Source organism: Schistocerca piceifrons, chromosome 2 (genome assembly GCF_021461385.2).
Source record: "Schistocerca piceifrons isolate TAMUIC-IGC-003096 chromosome 2, iqSchPice1.1, whole genome shotgun sequence".
Classification (NCBI taxonomy): Eukaryota; Metazoa; Arthropoda; class Insecta; order Orthoptera; family Acrididae; genus Schistocerca; species Schistocerca piceifrons.
This window is the reverse complement of record NC_060139.1, coordinates 359,743,313-359,762,973: the sequence shown is the minus strand read 5'-3', so window position 1 is coordinate 359,762,973 and position 19,661 is coordinate 359,743,313. Positions and strand designations below refer to the sequence as shown.

The following is a 19,661-nucleotide window of genomic DNA, read 5'->3' as shown; positions in this document are numbered from 1 at the left end:
GCTTAAAACAGCTCGGCCACAGCGGCCGGCTATCTCTGCAGTATCACCTACTGTACTGCCGCACTGTCATCACGGTCCAATTGGAGAAGTTTGGAGAAGTTGCTGACAGTGGCATTCGAGTGACGCTATGCTCGGCCTCACTTTTTGTGCTGTCAGCGGTACTGGGTGTCTACTGTTTCACATGAGAGGCAACTGGATGAGTCCACCAAGCTGTTCCTGATGTACTACTGCCAAGGGCTGGAATAAAGAAGTTAATTAAACACATCTACTGTCATCCTGATGTCTCATTTTACTCTCCACGGGTAACAATCCATGGTTCATTTAACAGCGCCAACTTAATACATCATGCACTAAGCATAAGAAAATAAAGTTCTTAATAAACATTAGTCACAAAATGTGACATTGTTGTCTGTATTACTAGATGGTCACCTAGTCGTCCAGTCTTAATTGCGGGTTGCCTGTCTAACAGCTTCCAGGGTAACAAAAACTTTATTTTCAGTTCTTATAATTATTGAGCGATTTTAAGAATTAGTCTACCATCAAGAGATGCACTCTTATGTTAAAGGCTTAACACAGTAAGCCAAGTATTGGAAGTTAGAAACTGTGTACTTGAGATAGTATGCAAATTACCCAGACCACATTAATCCAATTTTTGACACTGGGAGCATTTAGCGACTTTCAACAAACTTTACACATAATTTCAAAAGTTTTCTGAAACTCTTCCTTGCTGATTGAACCGTGAATTTAATTTCAAATTTTTTTCTTATAGAATTTATTTTATTTACTAGCGACTCATCAAGAACATTAACACATTTAATCACACTAGGTGAGCGTGGAAGTAGTTGCCAGGAAGTAAGTGATGGAAAATGAGATTACTTTTAACAAACGTGAATTTTATTCCTAAAAACTTTTCAAAAACAGATTTAAAATTAAAAGCAGAAAAGCACCCTCGAAATATCAAGTAACAATTTTATTTGGAGGCAGAAAGAACAATATTAACAGTAGGAGCCCTCGGGCTGAGAAGCTTGCCTGCTCCCTTTCAACACGGCCGTAGTCATGACTGCTCACAACAACCTCTGAAAGAGTGCACCGGTGCAAATCTGCAACACACCAGATTACTTTAAACAAAAAAATTTTTAGCAACTCACACAAACACGTAAACTATGCACCCGTAAGAGGGATGGCAATTATTTGCCACCGAAAGTGCAATTTTTTTAAGGACTCTTACGGTGGAAGGGTAGCAACCTTATAACCTAAAATTACTATTTAAATAAAACCCATAAAATGCAGACTTACATAAAATGAACAACATGCTCTACATTACACATATACCACCTCGCAAGATGATAGGCAAGATAAAAACATATTTCCAGAATTCGGCCTTTAAGCAATAAACTCGTTAAAATCGAATCCGACCAACATGGCAGAGGCAGCTATTAACGTATGGCAGATTGACAGGGGGGGGGGGGGGGGGTGTTACTAAACAATCCTAACCGCAGATTGCTCTAAGCCTCCCCAATTCCACAAGGGAAAAACGGACCACCCAATTCACAAATAAACACCTTCCTGCGGGTGGCAAACGGAGAAGAATGGTGGGACGACCCCAAAACAATGCGTCTGGTGACCTCACCAAGAAAACAAATAGATTTTAACAAGTAAATGAAACAACATATCTCCAATCACTTAACTTCTAATAAACTGCGATTTCTGGCGAAGACCTGGCGCAGCACCCCCAACGCTCTCCCGAACCGTCCGCTGCCAGCCGCTTCAACGGATGCAGGAAGGCGCGCCAATCTCCCGTTTCACGGCGTCGCAGCTCGCCCCGGCCAGCCGGATGTCGTGGTTTCGCTCATGTTGCTCTCGTGTGATCCGCGAAGCCACTATCCCTTTCTATACGGCGCTGCCCACTGGACTCACGTGGGGACCTCACGTGCGCCGACGCTCAAGGCGGACAAATCATCTCGTGTCTCAGTGCGCGACCGACCGATCCAACCGCCAATGACCGTTGCCAGAGCAACTCGAGCAGACTGGTGGCCTAACGAGCAAACTCAGATGCAGGAACTCAGCCCCGACTTTGTGTCCACTAGCTGAGTTCTGCTACTGGCGGAGTGGCAAGACTCTCATTTTCTGACTTTAAAGTTTGATTCAAACGACAGACATACTAGCACTCCGACCACCGACAGACACTAACTGCCGCACAAATGCAAAAGAGAGGCAGACCACCAACTGGTGACGCGAGACTGACCTGGCCTCACTCCGACTGACCCCCGTGCCGAGTTTTTTTTTTTCTTTATTGTGATTTTAAAACCCGTAGAACAGGTACGCTGGCAGCAGCACAATACGCCGCTCTTCAGCCAAAGATAGTACAATGATAAAAACAGAGAAGACACATGAGTTGGAACAAAACGGCGGGGAAAAAACAGTAGACAAATGAAAATAAAAAAAACATGAAGCCGTTCACACTCGATGACAATCCACACTACAAACTGTTGACACAAATCACAAACACTGAAGATGTCGATGGCACTGGTGAACGATGGAGTGTGACGGTGAACACTGAACACTAAACACGACGGCACACACGAGACATTGATGGCGATGATCTCTGGCACGCGAATGTCCACTTAGCGTGTGCAAGTCCGGGGACCTGCCAAGAGGGGAATAAGGGTGAGGTGGGGGAGAGGGGTGAACAAGGATGCCAATGGCTGAGGAGATGGGGGGAGGAGGAGAGGAACAGGGGAGGGAAAGCCCGGGGGGAGGAGTGGGGAGAAATGGAGGAGGGAGAGAAGGGAGGGAGGGTGCCCAAAGGAGCAAACACAGGAAGAGGGTGGGAGGATCAAAGTTGGTAGGAGGGGTAGATGGAGGGGAGGAGGGCATCATCAGGGAGAGGGAGCTGGCGGAAGCCACGTTGGGAGAGGGTAAGGAGGGTGGAGAGATGGAGACCGGGTGGGATGTGGGAATACAGGCGCGGCAGCGGGCGGGGGTGGGAGAGGATGGGCGAGACGAGCGGGTGAGGAGGATTGAGCTTGCAGGAGGTGTACAGGACCCGTATCCTAGCCTGTGCCGAGCTGATAGCGCCCCTTAAATGCACGTGAACAGGCAACCTTTCCGCTTTCCCACCAGAGGGAGGCACCAAAGTTGCGATTACCACAGCGGCGCCACCGCCAGAAACTGAGGGCGACTGCTTCACACAACGCACTGCGGCGTGCTCTTCAAAACAGCAATTATTTACCACGGCTCTCTGACACCCCCGAAAACATAATGAAAGAAAAAAGTTTATTGCTTACTACATTTTCGTTGTTCATGCAGTAAAGCTTCAGCATTAGGTATAACGATTTGATTTGTTACTTCATTACCACTAACTCCACTCACAACTTATTTTTCAGACAGTATCCACATATATCGTGATCGTTCCAAGATGGCCGCCGAGTAAGTGACGCCAGAAACCATTTCCAGAAAGTTAAGTGATTTAGACAGGAATATAATTTAGTTTAACGCCGACAACAAATTAAATACGTGCATTAGTGTATCGTTTAGTCTTGCCATTAAAGGTTTGACTTTTCTTTGCGTATTTTTTCAGAAAACACGAAAAGATCGTAACTTCGCGAAGTCGCGCTTAGGCTTAAATTTTGTAAACGTGTTTGTTTCTTGTTTCACGGTAATTTAACTAGTTTCTCGGTAACAAATAAGTAAACTACCGTAAATAGCGTATAACTTCATTGTTTTAATACAGATTTCAGAAAAACAGCGTAACTTTATATCAGAAACTTGCCTATATACATTTGTTTATAGGCCTAATTCTCGTAACGTTTTTGGAGAATCAAAGTTAAAGTATCTCGTTTAATTGTCCTTTTTTTCATTCCATCGAGTGAAATATATAATAAATAGCGTATACCTTCGTTGTTTTAATACAGATCTCAGAAGAACAACGGAATTTTAAATCAGAAACTTGCTTATATACATTTGTGAATAGGCTTAATTCTTGTAACGTCTTTTTTGATTTTCGGTAATTAATTGATTTATTCTAGCTAAAGTATTATTTTTGCCATGAGTGAGAAGTGGCTGACTTGCCGTAGAACTGTTAGTTCCGGGGTTTGGTGTGATGGATGCAGTAGTTTTTTTCACGGGGGGGACTGCAGTGGCGTGGGTGTTGGGAAAGTGGATCAGGCTCATCAGTGGTTATGTAGGATTTGCAGCAGAGATAGGAAGATAGTGGAACAGGAGGGGAAAATTGCTGCCCTTCAGGCTGAGCTAGATCAGGCTAGGGAAGATCTGGACAGGTTAAGGAGGGAGAAGGGCAAAGAGAGGTGGGAAGTGGCAACAGGTAGCAGAAGGAACAGGCCTAGAACTAAGTCTTACAGTTTTGTGGTGAATGTCAAAAATAAGTTTGACCTGTTGCTTCAGTTAGAAACTGATGAGCCTCAAGCAGAGGTAGGTGTAGACAGGACACAACAAACTTTCAATAGGAAATTGAAAAAGAATGTAGGAAAGTCTTCGAAAAGGAAGAAAGTTTTGTTGTTAGGCAGTTCTCATGCCAGACGTGTAGGCCAACTTCTGCAGGAGGAATTAGGACCAGAATACCAGGTCACAAATTTTTTCAAACCAAGTGCTAGTCTGGATCAGGTGACAGAGGATTTAGGTTCACTCTGTAAAGGATTTCCCAGGGAAGACACCGTGGTTATTGTGGGAGGGCCAGGGAACAGCATCGACAGAGATCCTGGGTACAGTATAGAGTGTGACCTGGTAAAGATTGCGTCGGCATCGAGACACACCAATGTTGAATTTGTATCTGTCCTGAGACGCCATGACCGGCCTCATTTGAACTCTTCTGTTGGGAGAGTTAATTTGGAGTTGGAACAGCTGCTTGGGTCGGGTGCGGGGGCTCATATTGGTGTGGTTCCTGTTGATTATCTCAGTAGGTGGGACTATACCAGGCATGGCCTACATCTCAACAGGAAAGGGAAGGGGAAACTGGCTGGGGTAATAGCAGGAAATTTAAGGGGGGGAGGCACTGCCATGAATGGTAAAATACCAGTGGTTACAGGTGTTGGAGCAGCACCTTTTTTAGGATAGGTAAGACAGAAAGATGTCAAGTTCTACGAGAGGTCAGTATTGAAACAAATCTTCAGTTTAGGTAAGAAATTAAACAGCACAATTCTAGCACATTGGATCACCAATCACAGCTATCAATTATAAATTTTCACCAATCACCAGAAATTTTATCTCCACCAAGTTGTATCTCAGTCCTAGGTAATTCCATTGATGAATTAAAGTCACCCAACCCAGTTGACATAATCTGCCTCTCTGAACACCATGTGACCACTGGTATAGGAACTAGGCCTAAGCACAATGAGAAACTCAGACAGGAGAGTACTGCAAATGTTAGAATAAGGAAAGGTTCTCATAAAAGTATAATTAAAAATAATGTAAGTATATTTCATCAAAATATTGGGAGTTTAAAGAATAAAGTAGATGAGCTTCTGGTTTGTTTAGAAGATTTAGAAGCTGAGAATGAAATAGATATACTATGCCTGTCTGAGCATCACATTGTTACTGATATGGATAAGGTAAATGTAAGTGGTTATAAGCTCTCCGCACATGTAATGAGAGAAAATATGGAGAAAGGAGGAGTTGCCATATATGTCAAAGTTATCATTGTGCAAAAAGTATAGAAACAAAAAAGTTTTGTGTAGAGAAACATATAGAAGCATGTACCTGTGAGCTTAAATTAAATAAAGGCACATTTATAATTGTAACTGTATATAGGTCCTCATCATGAAATTTTCATCTATTTCTGAAAAATTTGGACTCCTTGTTGTGCTATCTGTCAGACAGGGGGAAGCAAATTATTATTTGTGGGGACTTCAATGTAGATTCTCTGAAAGAGGGTAATAGGAAAAATGACCTTGAAGTATTACTCAGTTCTTTCAATTTGACACCCGTTATTGATTTTCCTACTCGGGTGGTAAAGGATAGCAGCTCACTGATAGATAACTTCTTTATAGACCAAGATAAGTTTAACCAGATAAATGCTCAGCCTGTTGAGAATGGTCTTTCTGATCATGGTGCACAGCTAGTTACAATATATGACATAGCTCCATTCAGCAATACTAAACAGTCCTCCAAAGTAGTACGTTCAGTCAACGATTTAACAATTGCAAATTTCAGGGAAAGCCTACAGCAGTTAGACTGGGATGAGGTGTACCGTGAACCTGATGCCAATTTAAAATATAATTTATTTCATGACATTTTTGTAAATGCATTTGAAAACTGCTTCCCCAAGAAAATAGTTAAATATACTCGTAAGAAACCTTGTAACAAACCATGGCTTACTAAGGGTATAAAAATATCTTGTAACCGGAAAAGGGAAATGTATCTGACAGCAAGAAAGAGTAGTGACCCAGAAACTATCAAAAATTATAAAAACTACTGTGTTATATTAAGAAAAGTTACTAAAAAATCCAGGAGTATGTGTATCATGTCTGAAATCAGCAACTCTGATAATAAAATTAAAACAATTTGGAATATTATTAAAAGAGAAACAGGTCAACCAAGAGCAGAGGAAGACAGTATTACCATCAAATTGAATGAAAACTTTACGAACAAAAAGTCAGAAGTTGAAAATATTTTTAATAATCATTTTCTAAATGTTGTGGATATAGTAGGATCCAGGTGTTCATTAGAAGATGCTAGGCTGTTAATGGAAGAGGCCATACCTATGCAATTTGATACAATTGAAATCTCACCCACTTGTCCCTCTGAAATTAGGAAAATAATTAACTTGCTTAAAAGCAAAAACTCACATGGAATTGATGGCATTTCCAGCAAAATACTAAAAGCTTGTTCTCAACAGATAAGTAAGATTCTCAGCCACCTGTGTAATAGCTCTCTGGAACAGGGCATTTTCCCTGATAGACTGAAATATGCTATTGTTATACCTTTGCATAAAAAGGGGGATAGATCTGATGTCAACAATTACCGTCCAATCTCCCTTCTAACAGCTTTATCCATAATTTTTGAGAAAGTAATGTATTCAAGAGTAGCTTCACATATCTGTAAAAATGAAGTACTAACAAAATGTCAGTTTGGTTTCCAGAAAGGTTTTTCAACAGAAAATGCCATATATGCTTTCACCAGTTAAATTTTGAATGATCTGAATAACCGAACACCACCCATTGGGATTTTTTGTGATCTCTCAAAGGCTTTTGATTGTGTAAATCATGAAATTCTGCTAGATAAGCTCAAGTATTGTGGCATGAGTGGGACAGTGCACAAATGGTTTAATTCGTACCTAACTGGAAGAGTGCAGAAAGTTGAAATAAGTAGTTCTCGTAACATGCAAAGATCAGCACATTCCTCAAACTGGGGAACTATCAAGAATGGGGTTCCACAAGGGTCAGTCTTGGGTCCTTTGCTGTTCTTATTATATATTAATGACTTGCAATTCTATATTCATGAAGAGGCGAAGTTAGTTCTCTTTGCTGATGATACAAGTATAGTAATCACACCTGAGAAACAAGAATTAACTGATGAAATTGTCAATACTGTCTTTCAGAAAATTACTAAGTGGTTCCTTGTAAACGGACTCTCACTGAATTTTGATAAGACACAGTACATACAGTTCCGTACAGTGAATGGTATGACGCCATTAATAAATATAGACCTTAATCAGAAGCATATAGCTAAGGTAGAATATTCCAAATTTTTAGGTATGTCCATTGATGAGAGATTAAATTGGAAGAAACACATTGATGATCTGCTGAAACGTTTGAGTTCAGCTACTTATGCAATAAGGGTCATTGCAAATTTTGGTGATAAACATCTTAGTAAATTAGCTTACTACGCCTATTTTCACTCATTGCTTTCATATGGCATCATATTTTGGGGTAATTCATCACTGAGGAATAAAGTATTTATTGCACAAAAGCGTGTAATCAGAATAATAGCTGGAGTCCACCCAAGATCATCCTGCAGACATATATTTAAGGATCTAGGGATATTCACAGTAGCTTCTCAGTATATATACTCTCTTATGAAATTTGTTATTAACAACCAAACCCAATTCAAAAGTAATAGCAGTGTGCATAACTACAATACTAGGAGAAAGGACGATCTTCACTATTCAAGATTAAATCTAACTTTGGCACAGAAAGGGGTGAATTATACTGGCACTAAAGTCTTTGGTCACTTACCAAATAGTATCAAAAGTCTGACAGATAACCAACAAGTATTTAAGAAGAAATTAAAAGAATTTCTGAATGACAACTCCTTCTACTCCATAGAGGAATTTTTAGATATAAATTAAGAAAAAAAAAGAAAACAAAAATATTAAACAAATAAAAAAATTTAAAAAAATAAAAAAATAAAGAAAACAAAAAACACAAAAAAATAAAGTTGTTATATTAACTTAAGTATGTTGTTAAATTAACCTAATTATGTCATGTATTGGAAAATTCGACTCGTTCCACATCATTACGAAATATCGTATTCATCATCCATGGAACTAGTATTAATCTAATCTAATCTAATCTAATCTAATATTCTTGCGAGTACCCGCAAAATTATTTCATTGTATGGTACAAAAGTCAGGAGATATTATGTGATAAACACTGATATGCGTGAAATGGATGTTGTACATGAGAGTTAGTGTGGTGTCACCACCAGACACCACACTTTCTAGGTGGTAGCCTTTAAATCGGCCGCGGTCCGTTGGTATACGTCGGACCCGCGTGTTGCCACTATCAGTGATTGCAGACCGAGCGCCGCCACACGGCAGGTCTTGAGAGACTTCCTAGCACTCGTCCCAGTTGTACAACCGACTTTGCTAGCGATGGTTCACTGACAAAATACGCTCTCATTTGCCAAGACGATAGTTTAGCATAGCCTTCAGCTACGTCATTTGCTACGACCTAGCAAGGCGCCATATTCAGTTACTATTGATATTGTGAGTCATGTACCGTCAAGAGCGACGTTCATCATTAATGGATTAAAGATAAGTATTCCACCAGCTACGTCCGTTTTTCTAAATTCTAATTTCCTTGTCCTGTTCCAGACCTCACACCAGCCTGCGTGAGCTAAAACGCGTGCATTTCGGCCTCCTCTAGTAACACGGTGTTAGCTCTCCTGCCAACCACAACAGTTAGATTCTTTAAAGAAGCGGTAGTGGGGGGCTACCGATACAACACTAATCAGCACCCAGAAGTAGTTAAGAAAAGTTAGTCCAAGCAACAGAATTAAAAATCACCAAGCAACCATATGTTCCAAAAATGAAAAATACGCAGACCTACATCATTTTTAGTCTGTCTATCCACTGATACAAGAACAAATTTCAGAACATGGAGATACTACAGAAAAACTCAAAAGTTCTGTATCAGGTCGTACATATGCTGTTGTATACATTCCATAATAATTTCAAGGATTTCAAAAACAGACAAGGGGAGATATTTGCTGAGAAAATAAACAGGTATTTGTAAAATGACATATCAGAGAAGTTACGTGTCCTAATATTCTGACTGACAAAACACGAGGAGCCATAACATATCAAACTATAAAGTTGGGGTCTGTTTCATTTATTTGACCAATCTAAATTACGAAGACATGACTTTCAAATACGACAAAAAAAGACTGAATAATTTAGTATTCATAAAAGTTCACAAGAATTTATTTGAATACACGTCAAAAAGCGCAAATCTCAGGGAGTCACAATTATAAGGAAAAACTATAATAAAGAAAACGATATAACTTCATTAATAGTCAAAAATTATATGTAGATTTACTCGTGATAACTGAAACAAGCAGCATAGGTAGCGAATAATGCAGCTCAATTCCAGTTCAGTCGCTCTTATAAAGCGGCTAAAATCGGTATATTTAAACCAGTGAAAATACCTCCCAATCAAAAGTGATACTGAGTAAAATCTGTTGGGTGACACTGACGGTACCATTAAAATCCCAGAATTTTCCTGCTAAGATTTCCTAGTTTCTCTCTGTAAACAGCAACAGCAAAATTCAACTCCTATACCATTAACGTCGTGTTACTGGGTCTGTTGAAGGTGAGACGACCCCAAAACAAAGCGGCTGGTGACCTCACCAAGAAAACAAATAGATTTTAACAAGTAACCAACTTTGATCCTCCCACCCTCTTCCTGTGTTTGCTACTTTGGGCACCCTCCCTCCCTTCTCTCCCTCTTCCCTCCCTCCTCCATTTCTCCCCACTCCTCCCCCAGGCTTCCCCTCCCCTGTCCCTCTCCTCCTCCCCCCCATCTCCTCAGCCATTGGCATCCTTGTTCTCCCCTCCGACCTCCGCACTTTTCTGGTGCAACTGTTCTTCGTTAACACCTTTAACATCTTCTTCAAGTCAGATTACGAAACAAATTTCTTTTCTCCCCATTTCTATTTAGTTCTTCCTCATTAGATACATAATCTACCCAACTAATCTTCTGCATTCTTCTGTTGCACCATAGCACCACATTTCACTGTTCGTCATGCATGTTTCACTACCATATGGCTACACTCCATACAAATACTTTCAGAAAAGATTTCCTAACTATTAAACCCGAATTCGATGTCAACAAATTTCTCTTCTTTAGAAATGCTGTTCTTGTCATTGCCGGTCTACATTCTATATCCTCCCTACTTCAGTCATTATCAGTTATTTTGATGCCCAAATAGCAAAATTCATCTACTACTTTAAGTGTCTCGTTTCCTAATCTAATTCGCTCAGCATACCTGATTTAATTCGACTACATTCCGTTATCCTTGTTTTGCTTCTGTTGATGTTCATTTTAAATCATCCTCTCAAGACGCAGACCATTCCGTTCAACTGCTCATCCATGTTCTTTGCTGTTTCTGACAGAATTACAACGTCCTCGGAACCTCGAAGTTTTTATTTAAAAAAAAAATTGTTCAAATGGCTCTGAGCACTATGGGACTTAACATCTGAGGTCATCAGTGTCCTAGAACTTAGAACTACTTAAACCTAACTAACCTAAGGACATCACACACATCCATGCCCGAGGCAGGATTCGAACCTGCGACCGTAGCGGTCGCGCGGTTCCAGACTGAAACGCCTAGAACCGCTCGTCCACACTGGCCGGCTTTTTATTTCTTCTCCCTGAACTTTAATTCCTACTCCAATTTTCTTTAGTTTCCTTTACTACATGCTCAATATGCAGATTGAATAACATCAGGGATAGGCTACATACCTGTCTCATTCCCTTCTCAACCACTGCTTCCCTATCATGCCCCCTCGACTCTTATAACTGTCGTCTGGTTCCGTGCAAGTTGTAGACAACCTTTCGCTCCCTGTATTTTACCCCTGCTATTCCCAGAATTTCAAAGAGAGAACGCCACTCAACTTTGTCAGAGGCTTTTATAAGTATACAAACGTTGTAAATGTTGTTTTGCCTTTCCTTAATCTACCTTTTTAGAGAATTCGTGGGGTCGGTATTCCGACGAGCGGGACGCACAGTGTCATCGCAACTGGCAGTAGCTAGATGTCCAGCTTAGTCCAGCCAGCAGGACAACACTATGACAATGTTCTTCTGCGAATAACTCCGGAAAAAACTGTATGCGTGCGGAGGAAGTCATTGTTGTTATAGCCCCGGCGTTGTGTCACTGCGCTGGGCGCTGCACGGACATGAGTGCACTTAACTGATAGCGACACTACTCATTTTGAATGCATATGAGATGTAGTCAAAACAGATATGTATCCTGCGTACATACCTTCGACCAATTTCCGTCAGTTTTGCACGACATTGAAATACCTCTCCTCTCTATCAGAAGAATAAGCGACAGAACTTTTAGTTTCCACATATTCCTACGCTTTTTCGCTGTTTCATGCTGAAATCTTCTGTTTTCTGTTAATGCAACATCGCCTGCATGCGTGCACTGTACAACGACGTAACGTGGGCGTCTGGTTGCAGGAGCTGGCCGCAGTCCACGGGCTCCAGCTGACTGACACGTGCCTCTTCTCAGAGAGGGACTACGTCTCCATGAAGCCTTCAATACAGGAGATGGACCGCATCGTGGCTGACACCTTCCAGAGGACTAGAGGTACAGGCGGTTCGCTACTGTAGTCTCTTAATCCCTACATGTGCTCTACAAGGTATCAATCTTTGTGGGCGTAGTGCAGCTATACTAATAATGGTAATAGCCATATAACAGGGTCCTCACTACGGCCGTATCTGCATTCTCGCCTTTTCTTAAGTGTAATATTCTAGTGGAAGAGTCCTAGGACCACATGTAGCATAGTTAGCCAATTCATGCATCCACAACACCGTCTTCCTGCGTTAATAAAACAAATAAGCGTGATATTTGAAATAAATGTACATTTTTGTGGGTTGGTCACATGGACTCGTCGGTGCTGAAGGAAAAGTCCAAACTCGTCTATTGCACGTCAATATATAAGGCAAACACACGTTCCAGTGAGATTAATTTGACCGCCACCTATTTTCGACATCGACAGCAGGTGGCAGCACTAACAGCAGAGGGTATATACTCGTAAAGCGTACGGTGGGAAGCGTGGGAGGGAGGGGGGAGGGGAGGAGCAGGAAACAGTGCAGTCCTTGTCATAATGCGGAAACGGAGCGATATATCTGACGTCCAAAAGAGCATGATCATTGACTTCTGTCCAAGAGGGGAAGCGTTTCCGAAACGGATAAGTTTGTAAACTGTTCACGAGCCTCCATGGTTAAAGTGTGCGGTACAAATAAAATGGCGCTACACAGAACCGGCGCCGAACCAACTGCCGTGCACCAAGGTCCGTAGACAACAGTGGTGAACGAAAGCTGCGGAAATGTGTACGGGCAAATAGACGTGTAACTGTTGCGCAACTGATTGCCAGGATGACCCAAGGGGCTACCAACAACGTCTCCCAACGACCGTACAGCGAATGATAATTAATTGAAGCCCTCAGCTGCCGACGGGTGCTGTTGATACACCTCGATGGGGACAGCTGAAAATGTGTTCCCGACCGGAACTCGGACCCAGGATCTCCTGCTTACATGGCAGACCCTCTATCCATCTGAGCCACCGAGGATATAGATGAATAGCGCGACTGCAGGGAATTATCCCTTGCGCGCCTCCCGCGAGACCCACATTCCCAAATGTCCACAATCTACATTCGTAATGTACCTAATAGATATTTGCCCATCCACTCATTACTCGCGCACACTAAGGTGACGATTCCCGTAAGAGTTCGGGCACCCTGTGCGCATTCGCACAGACGAAGGTCAGTGGGTGGGTAGCCTTTAACTGTATATAAGAAGAGAGTAACTGTTCTCGAAAGAACAGATACCATTGATGACCGTGCAGCTTCTCTAGTCACCTTAGTGTGCGCGAGTAATGAGTGGATGGGCAAATATCTATTAGGTACATTACGTTTGTAGATTGTGGACAGTTAGGAATGTGGGTCTCACGGGAAGCGTGCAAGGGATAAGTCCCTGCAGTCGCGCTATTCATCTATGTCCTCGGTGGCTCAGATGCATAGAGGGTCTGCCATGTAAGCAGGAGATCCCGGGTTCGAGTCCCGGTCGTGGCACAAATTTTCAGCTGTCCCCATCGAGATATATCAGCAGCACCTCTCGGCAGCTGAGGGTTTCAATTACGAGGTGCATTCAAGTTCTAAGGCCTCCGATTTTTTTTCTAATTGACTACTCACCCGAAATCGATGAAACTGGCGTTACTTCTCGACGTAATCGCCCTGCAGACGTACACATTTTTCACAACGCTGACGCCATGATTCCATGGCAGCGGCGAAGGCTTCTTTAGGAGTCTGTTTTGACCACTGGAAAATCGCTGAGGCAACAGCAGCACGGCTGGTGAATGTGCGGCGACGGAGAGTGTCTTTCGTTGTTGGAAAAAGCCAAAAGTCACTAGGAGCCAGGTCAGGTGAGTAGGGAGCATGAGGAATCACTTCAAAGTTGTTATCACGAAGAAACTGTTGCGTAACGTTTGCTCGATGTGCGAGTGCGTTGTCTTGGTGAAACAGCACACGCGCAGCCCTTCCCGGACGTTTTTGTTGCAGTGCAGGAAGGAATTTGTTCTTCAAAACATTTTCGTAGGATGCACCTGTTACCGTAGTGTCCTTTGGAACGCAATGGGTAAGGATTACGCCCTCGCTGTCCCAGAACATGGACACCATCATTTTTTCAGCACTGGCGGTTACCCGAAATTTTTTTGGTGGTGGTGAATCTGTGTGCTTCCATTGAGCTGACTGGCGCTTTGTTTCTGGATTGAAAAATGGCATCCACGGTTCATCCATTGTCACAACCGACGAAAAGAAAGTCGCATTCATGCTGTCATTGCGCGTCAACATTGCTTGGCAACATACCACACGGGCAGCCAGCATTCGTGGCACCCACCTGGATGACACTTTTCGCATTTTCAGGTCGTCATGCAGGATTGTGTGCACAGAACCCACAGAAATGCCAACTCTGGAGGCGATCTGTTCAACAGTCATTTGGCGATCCCCCAAAACAATTCTCTCCACCTTCTCGATCATGTCGTCAGACCGGCTTGTGCGAGCCCGAGGTTGTTTCGGTTTGTTGTCACACGATGTTCTGCCTTCATTAAACTGTCGCACCCACGAACACACTTTTGACACATCCATAACTCCATCACCACATGTCTCCTTCAATTGTGATGAATTTCAATTGGTTTCGCACCACGCAAATTCAGAAAACGAATGATTGCACGCTGTTCAAGTAAGGAAAACGTCGCCATTTTAAGCATTTAAAACAGTTCTCATTCTCGCCGCTGGAGGTAAAATTCCATCTGCCATACGGTGCTGCCATCTCTGGGACGTATTGACAATGAAAGCGGCCTCATTTTAAAACAATGCGCATGTTTCTATCTCTTTCCAGTCCGGAGAAAAAAAATCGGAGGCCTTAGAACTTGAATGCACCTCGTAATTATCATTTATTATAGAGAGGCTGTGCGGTCATCAATGGTATATGTTCTTTCGAGAACAGTTACTATCTTCATACGTACAGTGAATGTTGCTGTGCGTGGGCCTTCACAGCAGGCAGCTGCTTCATGGACCCACGCTGACTGATTTTCATCAGCGACGGAGGCTGGAATCTGCACGCCAGTACCGCAACTGGAAGTCCACTGAGTGACGGTAGGTGATCTTTTCAGATAAATCTCGTTTTATACTCCATCGGAGTCTTTGGCGTGTGCGGTTTGGAACGTCGGAAAGCAAACAAGGAGATAGCGTTATGGTCTGGGGAATGTTTTCTGGCAGTCCCTAGGTGATCTTGTCATTCTGGAAGGCACAGTAGATCAACACAAGTTTGGAACAACCCTTAGAGAGCAAGTTCATCCCTTAATGTGTTGTACAGCTCGCAGTGTATGTGCGTTTTCGAAGGCACTAGGATGAGATTACCACACTCCCACGGCCACCAGACTCCCCAGATATAAGCCCAGTCGAGACTCTGTGGGACCACCTGGATCGGGCTGTTTGCATCATGAATCTTAAATCGAGAATCCTTGCGTAGCTAGTTACGGCACTGGAGGCGGGTCAAATTCTATTCCTGTAGGAACCTCCCAGAACCTCTTTGATTCTCTTCCTACAAGTTTCGTAGAGGTCGGCACTGTAAAATGGGGTTATTCAGGCTTTCTACAGATGGTTATATTAATTTGACGGGGCAATGTATAAGTTTTCTTGGTGTAGACTCGCATTATGATGTAAAAGAATGTAAGACCAACCTTTAAACCACGGTTGTAGAAGCTTTGTTCTGGGCCGCCTCGTGTACTGCGATGTCCGAGGTTCACTTGTACTTCACAAGGGCCCTCGTAACAGGCTTGACATTATGCCAGTTGTCGTATGACAGGTGTCCTGCGCTGGAAGTAGGCGGGGTCGGCTGTCATGTGTTGCCCGATACAGTACGACCGATGACTGGCAGTCATCGGCGAATCGCGTGTAGATTCCTGTTTTCCTCTTGTGGGCCGCGCTGCACATTTTCTTTCTGGTGACGCTCCCGTCTCAAATTTCTTGTACTGCCTTGGCTCTGGTGGCTGGCAGCCAGGATAGTGCGAGTCTATAGCGGCTCTTCACCACAGTCTATAGCGATTCTCTCTGTTCTTGTTACTACCGTGTTGCGATGAATCGATGTCGTCTCTCATCTTGCTTTTCACTATCCAATCTACATTTGCATATGTACTCCGCAAGCCACCGTCTGGAGTATGGCGCAAAGTACCATGTACTGCTGCTAGTCGTTTCCTTTCCTATTCCACTCGCAAATAGAGTAAGGGAAAAACAACTGTCTATATGCCTTCGGACAAGCGCTAATTTCTCTTATCTTGTGTTTGCGGTCTTTAGTCGAAATGTACTTTGCCGGCAGTAGAATCGTTTTGTGGTCAGCCGCAAATGTCGGTTCTCTAAATGTTCTCAATAGTGTTTCGAGAAAAGAATCGCTTCAGGGATTTCCATTGGAGTTCACGGAACATCTCCGTAACACTCGCGTATTGAGCTAACCTACAAAGTAACATATCTACCAGCACGTCTCTGAATTGCTACGACATCTACCTTTAATCCCACTGGGTGGGTATCCCAAACACTCGAGCAGACTGGGTGGCACTATTATTCTATACGCTGTCTCTTTTATAGATGACTTACACTTTCCTAAAACTTGTAATGTTATGTGAGCTTCACCGCCTATTTAAAATTAATTTGTGCCTGATTTTATTGTGAGAAGCTGAGTAATGTATGTAAATACTGTAAATGTAAATTTGATTCAAAAAGTACGTGAAGTGAAGTGAAGCGCAGCCTGACAGCAAGAAACTCTTTAGCACGCAATCCCCGCAACGATAGTAGCTGTGAATCTTTGAGTATGGACTAAAAAAAAAAAGCAATCGATTCATTAAAAAAAAGGGGGGACTGTTAATCTGTATCTTGTGGAAAGAGGACGTGTTGTTAGGCCGTCGCTCAGAACGTATTGTTACATTAAATGAAAATTGATATTTTAGTGATAAAACTGAGTAAAGTATGTGTAAGAGTTGCCAAACATTTATGTATACAAATTTTCTGGAAGTAAAGAATAGAAATATCTTGTCTTTGGAAACGGAGGTGAACTTCTTTGCCGTCGCCATCTATCAATCGACAGAATTGTAAGTGTACAAAGTTCACTAAAATACAGGAAAAGAAATGCATTCTCTATAATTTTCATTCAATAAGTAACAACCTCTCATAATTTCTTAACGACAGTAATTGGATTATGATCTTGTATAATACTATGATGCTAAACTCCACTGACCAATTTTGATGTAGCAGGACGTGTAGTTTGAAGGAAGTTTGTGTGCCAAGCAATCTCCTTTTCTTACGAAAAGCAGATCGCTGTTTGATCGTATTTACTTACAACAGTGGTGCCTTAGGTATGATAATCTAGGAAAACTTTGGCTCAAAGCTATCCGCAATACGGCCAAGTAACCAATAGAGTCGTACTTTAAATCTTAAAGAACAATAACTTCCTCCAAATTATAATACATCACCAACTGGTGCAGAAGCTGATCATTCAAGGAGGCAGCAACCAAAATTTAGGTACCAGTTACGACTTAAAGTAAAGTCTCAATCAAAATCAATCTCTCTCTCTCTCTCTCCAAACACATATATAAATCATACAATGTAAACTTTACCTCCGAGGATCTCTCCCACAGTCGGAGACGAAACGTCAGGAGAGAGTTTTATACTTCGACCACGGCCTATCAGCCCGGAAGTTTTAAGTGAAGACATATATAAATATTCATATTATTAAGATAAGAGTCATTTTATAGACTCTCCCAATAAACTGAAGCCGACCATTCGTCTTCCCTATTACCATCCTTACGAGTTCGTTTCATTTCATATCGCTTTGCAACGATACATATTTAATCGATGTGACTGTGACAAGCAGCACAACACTAATACTGTATTCGAACGTTACAAGATTGTTTTTGCTACTCATCTGCTTTAACCTATTTTTTTCTACATTTGGAACAAGCTGCCATTCATCACATTAAGTAGAAATCCTGCCTAAGTCATCCTGTATCCTTCCAAAGTCACTCAGCGATGATACTTTCCCGTATACTACAGTGTCACCAGCAAGCAGCTGCAGACTGCTGCTCAACCTACCCGTCAGATAATTTATGTACGTACACTGAGAACAACAGCGGTCCTACCACGTTTCCCTGGAGAACTCATGACGATACGCATTCCTCTGATGAACATTCGCCGTCGAGGACAACCTACTAAACGTATAAGTACACTTCGGTCCATATATTCATGCCGCACTGATCCTATACACCAAAATTTCATTATGCTAAATACTAAATTGATTGTTTCGGACACTTCTTACCTCATTATGTACCCCTGCTCTGCATGCTATAGGCCTACTCGTACTATTTTCCTTTTTTGTAACTTAGAATCCAATCGACAGGTACGTAATCAGAAACAGAGCACTACCTCAGTTTTCAGGAAAACTGCGAAGGAAATGAAGACTTCTTCAATAAAAAACAGCCACAGTTTGCCTGAAGTAATTAGGATATTTATTGATTTAATGCGGAATGTTAAACTGAATGTTGAATCTGGTTGCTCCCGATAACCAGTTCTTTACCTCTCAAGATGATCTGTGTACACTTGGCAGAAAGTTTTTCTTCTTACCTAATAGGCTATTTTCGAGGAGAATAGCCTTGTTACTACTGACCAGTCTCTTACTGCTCTGTCTGTCGCACAGACAACGGAGTCAACTATAATCCTGAGCAATAAACGCAAACTGAATAACATCAAGCACAGTGTTGGAGTAATTAATTGTATTTTTAAAATAGTGGTTTTGGGAGTGCGGGGCAGAATAAGGAGCATGAAAAAAAAGTTTTCTGCTGAAGGTAACAATTTTTATTAACTTAATGTATCTCACGGAAGACACGTTAGGGTACGTAATCTTCTTTCCGAAGTGCATTTTTATGCGTTATCGTATCTTAAATTAACGCTTATCTTATGTGAGCTTTTGCATCGTTCAAGTAAATTCATTATAGTGTGAACATGGGTACACTGTTACGTGTTCCATGTCCTCCGGAAAAAGAAGAAGGAAAAAACAGCATTATGAGTTCTCTGCTGCGCAGAGTGCTGATGATCCCTCCTGCAATTCTATCTGCACACTTCCGCACAAAAAATAAGAGTTCTAAAGAGACAAAGACTGTGAAGTCATACATTCTCAACAGCGCCACCAATATTTTTTTTGTAGAGAAATAAAAATTATTTGTAGAAACACAGTTAATAGACAACCTTTTTATTTAGGTTGTTTTTCACGCAATGACGGGTTTCAGGGTTTGACCTGTCCTCACTTTGAGTAACACATTTAGCTCTTCATCAGTATAATGTTCTCATCGACTCCATTTTGAATGCTGCAGCTACCTTGTAGAAAATAACAGTTCATTCAAACCACGTTTCCCAGGTTGTCTACTAAGGTTTAATTGAGAGTTAGATGCACTTGATTTTGTTCTGTAATTTGTGGCTCCTTTTGCCATCTTTGCATCAATAGCGAAAACACTTTAAAGCTCACTGAAGCACTGGTGCGGTGCAAAATTACCCGTCTGGATGACTAATGTGTTTGTTTGTATTGAAAGTTTCATATGCAGTCAAGATTTCTTACACATTCAAAAATTACTTCTGAACTCTGTTATGTTTATAG

General features: G+C 41.9%; 1 protein-coding gene across 1 annotated transcript in view; it reads left to right on the top strand.

The window, feature by feature from the left end:
• Positions 1-19,661, top strand: part of LOC124775383 (guanylate cyclase 32E) — a 509,109-nt gene that overhangs the window by 52,884 nt on the left and 436,564 nt on the right. The window contains exon 3 of the mRNA XM_047250218.1: positions 11,922-12,051. Coding sequence (XP_047106174.1) covers positions 11,922-12,051 — 130 coding nt within the window. The remainder of the gene's footprint in view (positions 1-11,921; positions 12,052-19,661) is intronic.